This window comes from Haliotis rufescens, unplaced genomic scaffold (genome assembly GCF_023055435.1).
Source record: "Haliotis rufescens isolate VD_foot unplaced genomic scaffold, xgHalRufe1.0.p SCAF_3, whole genome shotgun sequence".
Lineage (NCBI taxonomy): Eukaryota > Metazoa > Mollusca > Gastropoda > Lepetellida > Haliotidae > Haliotis > Haliotis rufescens.
In genome coordinates, this window is record NW_025964001.1 from 32837448 (window position 1) to 32848313 (window position 10866).

Sequence of the window (10866 nt, forward strand, 5' to 3'; positions counted from 1 at the left end):
ACAATTCCCATTTTAGTTCGTTTTTCATGACATCCAATGCACGCAATGATATCTGAAAACATTACTCAGTTTTAAGTGTTATATCGCAGTTCAAGAAGTAAGTTTGACGTTCTTTCAGCACACGTACTGGCGATCAACAGTAATTAAAATGCCAACCGCTTGAGAATAATCTTGAAATGTGTAAACACAAATGCAGACCCATGAGTTTTTATTCTCCTTTATTCATTGAAAAGGACATGGCAGACAATCAGAAGAATTGTCAGATTGTCTTTACCCTGTCGAACACGTGCCGGCAGTTGCGCGGGAAAGCGCAGACGACAATTGTTTGCGCAGACGATAAGTAAAGGTCGTCTGCCCAAGTTTCAGATAACAATGCCAACATTTACATTACTTTTTTGTCGCACCAGCTGGATGTCAAAATGAACAAAACGAGACACTTTTTGTCGGGGAAATTAATGAGAGAACTACTCTTGTGGCCTTTTCGCACACTGCAGCATTTGGGAACGGGACGCCTGACACTTTCTCTGTCCTAATACGAAATGTCACCGGATAATTGACACTCCCGAACACTTTTCAACGGCATAGGGGTGGTTGGTTTACATCTCTCTGGTTCAACTCTGTCTTGTGAATAATATATTTATATTTCACTCGCGCCTTTTGTGACAAATAAACACGACAAGATGTCCGCCCTTTGCTGTTTCTTCACAGCACAGGCGCTGTTCGCCAGGTCTGGACGGAACAGACGCGCACTTCAGTTTACATGTTTGATAACCTTCTTAGTCTTCATATGCCAGGATGGGTCAGGTGAACTGCACATACTGCTCACCTATAGAAAATAGATAAATGGGAAGTGTCTTAAATTGCCTGCATGTACACAGAAAGCGGCCTGTTCAGCCTCTGGCCTTCGTCTGAAATGTAATTACAACAGTTAGTGATCACTGATGGCATTATAAGATGAATGTTAATATGTATAACTGTCATACAATGCAACACTGTCTAGAACCGCTTCTGCATAGCCTCGGATAGCTTTAAATGTATGTCTCTACTGTATGGTGTAATTAAAAAGTTGGTGCCTTGACAGATTACGCACACACTTAAGAAAGGTTAATTCTGTATTATATACTTAATTGTAGAGTTGAATTTGGTGTATGGGAAATTGTTACTCATTGGTAAAAAGTACTAAAAACCTAGCAGGGTATTTGGATTCATGTATTGTTCTACTTTCAATAATTAGACCATTGACCATTTATTGACTGGCGCCGCATCCAAACACCAAAGCCTTTGAAAGGCGTTAATATAGAATATTACACAGTTATCATAATTCAACTTTACCAAAGGACTCTACAAAGCGTTCCTAGAATACTTGGTTGTAAAGCGAAAATATTGGAATATTACAGTTCAGAGTGTCTTAGCATGATTGCCAGAATAGACAATTTGAAATGGTTGGATCCATGCTGAGAGTGAAACCCGGGGGCCGGACCTTCGATGTGGCAAACCAACGTTCTGCTAATTTTACTATGGTATAGTTATGTCAGACCACAAGCCAAAACATAAAATTGCTTCTTAACCCCGCATTCCTACTGAAATAAATCCGTGAAACCCCTTCCTCAAGTCGTTCCACTTCACCCACATCTGACATAACGCCTCGCTTAGTCCTGCGCCGTGACTGTGCAATTTATATGTATATTATTATTTTTACTAAAAGCCTAGGCAAGTCGAGATCAAACTAAACCAAGTCTAGTTTCCTTATGAAAACAGCAAGAGAGGAAAGGTTCTTTAGAAGAAGAAAAAATATATTTTAGAGAAATGTTTTCATTGACTAAGTGTTAGTCTACGCCTCACTGATTGTGTCATCGTACCGTTGATCATGCTATTGACCATTGGTTTGCCATGTAAATTCGATTATTTACAGACCACCATGGCAAAGCTCGATTATTGCCGACGTTCGTGATAAAACTAAAACACTCTGAACAGCACTAACCATTCCGCGTGGAGATACATATATGTTAGTATGGATATACGAGCTCGTATAATACCGTACGGGCTTCACACATAAACGTTTCGATGAACGTTTTTTTCGACGATAAACAGTGAATTCTGTTTTGGATTACCCATGAGTAGGGGTGTACATTGACCCTCCCTCCCTCCCGGTCGGCAGGCCGGCCACCCATCTTGACCATCTGTCTAGTAATCTTCTTGATGGTGCAGGGGATACACCGCACCTGTGCGTTGAAGTATTCATGGTTGTTTTATCTCCGCTCTACGATAAACCTCAGATGAAATCTAATCTCCTAAGCCTTGACACTTTCTAATACAAGTATATTATATCGAAATATTGGGTGAATCTCGGTTGTTTGGAGTTCATATCTACCAGTGATTTCTTTTATCACTAATTTACAGTAAATCCATTCATTTAATTCTTTCATCACAATTTTTCCTTGTATGTCGAATGGAATCTGTGTCGACAGATAATTGAGACCCTGGCGTTGGCGTGTTATATTTCAGGGAAAGCAAAGACCATTGGTCTTCTAATATAGTCTTGCACATTGAGTATGGAATATGTGTATTTTATGAAAACAAAATCAATCTAGATTTATATAAAAGCAAGTCTAAGCAGCTCTATTCCACATATGAAATCAGCATCAGGAAAAAAAGATTAAGAAGAGAGAAATGTATTGCGAAATAAAAGATTTCATAGACTATGTGTTCGTCTCGTGTTGTTACAATACATCGAAAAGTAAGAATACCAACACCTTACATCCGTATAACGATTGACTCACCATAGTCTCGGGAGACGTAATGCAATTCAAAACAGCGCATATCAATCAGAAAATATCCATAACTATGCATATATTACAGATCATGATCTTCACTGCCTCGCTCGACTCTGAAACAACTTCCCAAACATTCTGCCACACGTGTTGGACGTTGATTCCTTTCGTATGAAGCCAAGCGAATGATTTTTTGCGAGGTTAAATGCATACCATCGAAATAATACCGCGAGAGAGTTTTAACAAAATGTACTTACAATTCTTCCAATAATAACCATTATCATTAGTATTGCTATCAACTACCGCCATCCTTGGGTGTCATGGTGTAGTTATCATAACCCCACACACGGTTTCAAACCCAACATTGTCACGGTGAGAAATCACTTTTTAAAATAGACCTGACTTGAAAATTCTGCTCGGCTCGACATTCCGAACATATTTTCACAAGATTATTCCCCATACGGTGTTCCATATTTTACGTCGACTCCAAAATCTTGTTCCCTGAACAGCTGCGGGGTTGTCAGTTCGGCCCGACCACCTCCCTCCCCCCTGCGTCACCCCTAATCCATTACCGTAGCACGAGTGATAGCGCCGCGCCTTCCCCAATTACTGTCAATTTGTTGATAAACAAAATCGCACAGGTTCCCATGCTCGGCCCATTCTGTGTTGTAGGGCGCGCACAAGTCGTGTCAAACATGCACCCTCATTTCTGTCAGGGCGGGAGGACGTAGCTGGGTGCATGGGTAATATCTGCTGTTTCCTGTCTCACAATCAGCGTTTGAAAATAGAAATACTCTCACATCACTTCTTCAGCTGTAGACTTGTACGAGTTTTAACAGTCAAACACCGTTGTGTCGAACTTGGATGTGTCGAACGTATGGTCGTCTCGAAGTAAAAGATAAATGTTCCTTTTTTATTTATCATTTTCGGTTGTGTCGAACCTCGTATAACACGAAATATTTACTATGTACATTCAACTTCGACACGACGACTATAGTTTTGTTCATCTCATTCTTTATACGAAAGTGAGTAGATGGTGACCTTTTTTATAATTTTGTTAAATCAATTAGAATATAGAAATAAGTCAATATTTTCCCCTGAAAGCGTCTTGTACTTGTTGTCCCTACTCTGCGGAACAAAACACCCAATTTGCACTTAAGGTTATTATAGTTTGTTGTTTAGCTGCTTTGTAGGTAGGCTTTTATCCCCCCTGAGTAAATTGTTCAGCTAAATATGTTTTGAGCCTCATTATAAACTCCCAACCAAAACTTTCTATTTTCAAAGTGTCAATGGACTTCCGTCGAATTATCGATTCTTTTGTGACTTAGACAATCATTATCAGTGACTGTATATCTTCAACTTGATAGCAGGTAGACAACAATAGTTGGGTATCCCTCCAGTGTGAAGGTAACAGTACTTCATGTCCTAGGTATAAAATATAGATACCAGTTCATGATGAAAAAATCGCCTTCCGGAAAATCATAATTAAAAAGATTGGTTTAAGAATACAGAAATATAAGATTAATTAATTCGTTAAGTCTAAATGTGCACGTGTATTGTTGATTAGAACCTAACACAGAAATGTCATTACAAGGATAATTACAGAACCCGTATTAAATCAATTTTCATAACTTGATCCTTCTACCAGATCTTGTTGAACTGCTTCGTCACTGTCTTGATCATTTCAATTAAACTATTTGCAGTGATCAGAGATGGTGCAAACTTGCCCAAATACTGCTGGTTTCATCATTATGACTTCAATAGGACAAGACTTCAATACTGCTAGACCAAATGACTGCTGACTTCATTGCTGTCAAATCATGTCCATACTGCTAGACCAAATGACTGCTGACTTCATTGCTGTTTGACCATTTCAATAGGACTAGACCGAATGACTGCTGACTTTATTGCTGTCAGATCATTTCCATACTGCTAGACCAAATGACTGCTGACTTCATTGCTGTTTGACCATTTCAATAGGACTAGACCGAATGACTGCTGACTTCATTGCTGTCAGATCATTTCAATACTGCTAGACCAAATGACTGCTGACTTCATTGCTGTTTGACCATTTCAATAGGACTAGACCGAATGACTGCTGACTTCATTGCTGTCAGATCATTTCAATACTGCTAGACCAAATGAATGCTGACTTCATTTCTGTTTGACCATTTCAATAGGACTAGACCGAATGACTGCTGACTTCATTGCTGTTTGATCATTTCAATAGAGCAGGCCCAATGTTAGACTAACATTTAGTCCCTGAAATGGACATATCTTTCAGAAAAAAAACAGTTGTTAAATCATCGTAAAGAAAAACAATTAAAAGGAGCTCAGACATTCCCTTCATTTTCAAAAACTGCAGTTATCTAGACTTGCCCACTATTGTAGACTTGCATGGGCTGTTTTGGATATATTTGTTTCAGGATCTGTATGGCAGACTAACCCAATGACTGCTGACTTCACTGTTTCACAATTGAAATAAAGCACGTTGCAATGACTGCTTCATCGCTGTTTTTATCCATCCATTTCCATCTGCTTGGCAGTATCTATAAGTAGACGTATGCATGATTTACACATCTTACACCTGCGCCAGGCGTGTCACCGAAGAAGTAAAAAAAACGTTCATGTTTGCTTCAGGCGTATCTCTTAACAACAAGTAAAGAAAGACAGCTGCAATAAAAGAATGCGACAAGACCGGATCTACAAATGCTATTTGGTTCAGGGGATGCTACGATGATGGCTAAATGTTCCCATATCCGAGATAATAATCTTCACTATGGAAGCACTCAATAGTCGATTAATTTTGACGATAGCCACAACTGCGTCAATTATATTACTGTAGCCGCGGGACAAATTACTTGGTATACTGATGGGGAGAACCAACATTACTTGTCGGGAAGGCTTCAGTTGGTGGCGTGCTGGACATGCGCCGACAATCCGGTTATTAATTTAGATTAATAATGAGATACATGTATTGGCTGTCTCGCGTTAGTGTTTTTGCATGTTGTCTCACGTTAGGTTTGTGAGTGCTTATGTGTGGATTTTGCATGTTTTTTTTGTGTTTGGATTAGGATGCCGCGTTTAGTGAACGCAATTACGGGTTCTTTCAGTGAGTGAGTATGGTTTTTCGCCGTCAACCGAAACGGCGTTCACCCATGGGGGTAATCGCTTTACCCTCTAGGCACTGGGACAAGTCCAAGGCGTCGCACTTCCCTATGCAGAGTTGCGTTCCTTGAGCACGCCAGGACCTTATGATCGTGTGTTCGAATCCCGGTTCGACCCGGTTATGGGTCTAGGTTTATCAGCACCACACCCATACGCCATAAGGGGTTTCACCAAAGTGGTAAACGTCTGAGACCTTCGGGCTTTCCTCCAACATTAGGCTGACACGCCGTGATATAACAGACCAATTTATAACATACTCACTGTATTATTAATTATAAATATAGCATCAATTCAGATATATACTTCGATTGAAGGACATTAATTGTTACCGTAGTCCAACTATTGATGAACATTAAAATGTTGGACGGTCCACATTTCACTTAGTTCTTTTGAGAAACGGTTATCAATTATTTTCTAACTGACAAGTATCTAATTATTAGTTAGTTTTCAAGATAAGTGTAGATACGTGGCGGAAGAGTAAACTTCTTGTTTTTTCCTTCGGTTAATCCGCAGAAGTCCGGGGTTCGATTCTGTGTGAAGTCAATTCTATTCTTGCATTATAATACTTAAATTACTATGATAAGAATCGCATCACTCAACTTAGATTTGTGAACAAGAGGATGTTTTTTTTTACGCCGCTTTAAGATATTTCTGCCATAGTGCAGTATGGGGCGCCGAAAATGGGCTCACACACTGTACTCATGTGAGGAATCGAACCCCGGTCTTCATTGTAACGAGATAACGCTTTAACCACAAGGTTACCGAAACGGCTTTCACCCGCGAGTAAGACCACCTCCGTGGTCTAGCTGTAGAGCGTCTCCCTGGAGAGCGGAAAATCGGGGGATCGATCCCCGGCCTCGTCATACCAATTGACGTTATAAGATGCTACTTGTTGTTACCCTGTCTCGAGCTCGACATTAAGGGATTAAACTAGCACTGGTCGTCTCGGAGACAGTCTGCTGCGTCTGAGTGGGGTATTCATGTTAAGATGCGGCATGGTATCTCAGTGGGCTAACACTATACATTCGGCATTAGTCCGGACAAGCACGCACGCATGCATGCACGTCGCTATTAAATGACGTTGATAATGGCTTCATTTCATGATCTCATACATATTATTATGACCTTGTCGTAGCCTGTCTTTCATACGTCCTAACGTTCAGCTTTACTGCACCGGAAATAAAGATCCGCTCATGCGCAACGGGGAGGCAACTCGAGCAGCTTGTTTTGGCGGAATGACAAGGCTTGATACGGTCGGGCACTTCTTTTCAAATGTCACTTTGTTTTGTTCCCCTGTCTTCTAATTGGTGAACCGTGATGGGGAGGACAGGGGTTGTAGAAAGATCCGTTTCATCAGGATTAGTGTAGGAATGTGTCATCAAATATTACATTGTCACAGCTGTACACGGCTCTTTACAAATCGTGTTTTTAAGGAAGCTGATAGTTATCTTCCAAGAGAGTGTCGTTTGTGCAATACGAACATCTCCTGAGCCACGTTTTAGAACTTTTATTGTCAATACATTTTGTTTTTGCCCGTCGTATTGTTTACATGAGGAAGAAACTTGAGGCGAATATTCTTTACAAATGCCAAATCCTTATAAAAAAATCTATATTTCTACCTTATGGTGCATGCATATTATCCTTATTGTCCGATGCTGTATTGAACAAGGTATAACCCAAGAATAGACTTTTAGGATTAAGATTTAGGCTTTTTTCCATAAACTATGTCATTTTGTAAGTAATATAGTAATATCAATCATATTAGCATCATTTGGAGGCCTACCGGAAGTTATCATCGACTGAAATTGCCTTCAACCATGCCGAGTTTCTTTATTTAAACCACGCTCGATTCGTTAATTATTCAACCAGGTGTGTTATTAATATTTGCTCTAATTGTCCGTCGCTATCGTTATGACAAAGGTCATACATCAGGCGCAGGTGTTTCCGCACGTGCACATTTAGAAGCGGATCCAGAAATGTCCACCCAATATAAATATATAATCCACATCTCCCAATCACAGTACATGAACGGTCATTATTAGATTCCATTAGTTGCCTCTTACGACAAGTATACTCGCCTTTTACAGCATGCATGTTTTGCTGAAAACCTATTCTAACCCAGATCTTCACGGGTCACCAGTTGAAAGTCTTTGTAGGATACAATATACCTCCAACGTCGCTCTTTGCCTGTTCCAGGCGAACTGTTACACAAGCAGCGGCAGCACCTGGGCATCGTGAGATGTATCCACCTGAATGACGACAGGCTGGTCACAGGGGGAGATCAGAAGAAACTTGTTGTTTGGGACTACAGAGTAAGCCGCAATTTTGTATTTCAACAAACATGATTTTGTATTATTTGAGGAACGATCCTCGCTGTGTTCGGTCCAATGAGGACGCTAATGGTTTAGAAGAACCATTAATCAATAAAGAAACAGCAATATTTCCCGGCTTTGAACTGAAGCCATCCGTCCCTCCACCCTTGGGACTTAACACTTCTGCAACCACAAGGCGCATGAAGCTAAACCTGTGCATGGAAGATCTCAGCAATGGTCTCTCTGGACTTTGCTCCCCAGAGACTAATTTCAAATATACAGTTTTGAGTTCCCCCATTTCATAGACAGACATTATATTGGATGCGTTATACGTTATGTAGTGTTAGTGTTAGTGTTAGTGTTAGTGTTAGTGTGTGTGTGTGTGTGTGTTAGTGTGTGTGTTAGTGTTAGTGTGTTAGTGTTAGTGTGTGTGTGTGTGTGTGTGTGTGTGTGTGTGTGTGTGTGTGTGAGAATAGATTTGTTGACTTTTACATTGAGGGGCAATCCAGAACGACAGAAAGACACTTCTTCATTGTAATTTGTTATTCCAAGTGGGGTATTTTACCTGACCGTTAGAATCTTATTGGCTGTACGAGAGAGTATTTATCTCATGTTTCATTTCAGAGTGGACAGGTCTTAAACTGCATCCATCGCCATCCCACGCTGCTTCATCTGATAAAAGTCTGCGATCTCCGTCTCGTGACAGCTTCTCCAGAGAAACCAGGGACCATAACTGTACTCAGTTACTGGTGACGTCATCATTATGTGTGCAGCTTGTCATCAGTTGCCTTGAAAAACTACTGATGTCGAATGTGGTACGCAAAGAAGCGACCTTACGCCTTTGTATGCGAAACGGCTCTCATTGAAATGTGCGTACAATTAGTGTCAGATTAGCCGTGATGTTTGCTGCTGTGAACGAGGACGATCTCACCCAGCAATTAAAATAGCACACTTAACTTCAAGGAGATATATGTGCTTAAAGAGCCGAAAAATGGATGGCAGACAAAAACCACCATGTCATTGTGACCCCATCGTCGGGAAAAAAGACAATAATTTCGTGTTGTGTATGTGTAGTCATAGCTGCGATATGATTATGCTTCCTGGAAGCCAAAGATATTTCTCATTCTTTAAAGAAAGATTTATACACGAGTCAGTATTCCCACACGCCAAAGTATGATCGGCTAATGTCGTGATACACTTTAAGGTCAACTGGATATACGGCAGATTAACATGCGGACTTTTTCACAAAGTCAGGCCTCCGAAAGATATACGTGTCTGCCACGACTGTAGATTAAGGCCTGTTTTGTGTAACTAGTGAAAGTATGGAGTATATAATCCTGTCAAGAAATAAGAGAACGGGTATTATGGGACGAATTTGTTTGAGGTGAGGTTGTGAGGCAGTTGGATGGCATGATAATACATCACCCTATATTCTGTTTTGATGATAAGCGGTTAAGTACCTGAGAGAGAGAAAAGAAAGAGAGAGAGCTTTAGATCAGAACTTCAGATTCTTGTGTTATTTGGAGTCTTCTGTTGTTGAGATGAATGTTGTTCATGCCGCGAGTAATATGATAATCCAACCTTGGTTAGGCAAACCAGTGGCGGTTAGCATAATCAATGATTCACTCCGGGGTATCGACACTGACCACCCAATCTTCATTTTGTTTATTGGTTAACGCCGTTCACGTTAAACGTTTAGTTTGTTTATTGGTTAACGCCGTTCAGGGAGACGAGCTCCTTTGCTTCGGCTTTACACAATGTGTAATACAGCTGTATGTTTATTAAACGGGCGATCTCGAGTAATAAATGATGGATGTAACTTTGTGGCAACTGTATCAGCTCTGTGGACTGCCTCTCTGTCGACACTCCGCTTGTCCCGAGGGATAATCTGATATAAAGTGTCCCAGCGATGTCGAGTTCAAGAGGTTTAACAAAAGTTTATTTTTGAGTATGATATCTTATAGGCATGTGAATCACTGATAAATCATTGGAGATAGACTAACATTTAGTCTCTGAAATGAACATATCGTACATAAAAAAACAGTTGTTCAGTTATCTTAATAAAAATATAATAAAAAGGAGCCCAGTGACTCTCTTCATTTTCAGATACTGCAGTGATCTAGACTTGCCAAACATTATAGACTTGCATGGGCTATTTTTGATATATATTTGTATCAGGGTCTGTAAGACAGACTACATTGGAGACTACTTACTAAATTCCAGTTCTGTGAAAGAAAACAGTGACAATAAACATTAAAATTGAGACTGTGTAATTCGTTGTTATGTTTCACTGAAGAATCTTGATTTCGGGTTCCAGCTGAAGTATTGTTGCAAATCTGAAAGTTGGCGAAAGGGAACTATGAGGAGCGGAGCCCGTGGTTTGATTTGACTCAACACTGGAAGACCAACCTGATCAGGACCCTGGGGGTATTTGACAGAATTGAATAAATTAACAAAACATCTGTTCAATCTTGGGATCTCGGGAGTTTTGTATTAGTTCACCAGGACCAAAGGGTTCATCAAATTTCAAATTGAACAACAAAATGGATGTTCGATCGAGGTGAAACTTTGTATTTGATAATTATTTAAACTTGAAGTTTCTATTTTGTTCAAGC

At 40.2% G+C, this 10866-nt stretch overlaps 1 protein-coding gene across 1 annotated transcript in view; it reads left to right on the plus strand.

Moving 5' to 3' along the window:
* LOC124120205 (F-box/WD repeat-containing protein 7-like) overlaps positions 1 to 9860 on the plus strand; it is a 67926-nt gene extending 58066 nt beyond the window's left edge. Inside the window, exons 11-12 of the mRNA XM_046482972.2 lie at positions 8136 to 8251; positions 8876 to 9860. Of these exons, the coding sequence (XP_046338928.2) occupies positions 8136 to 8251; positions 8876 to 9004 (245 nt within the window). The 3' untranslated portion in view covers positions 9005 to 9860. The remainder of the gene's footprint in view (positions 1 to 8135; positions 8252 to 8875) is intronic.
* The last annotated feature ends 1006 nt before the right edge of the window (positions 9861 to 10866 follow it).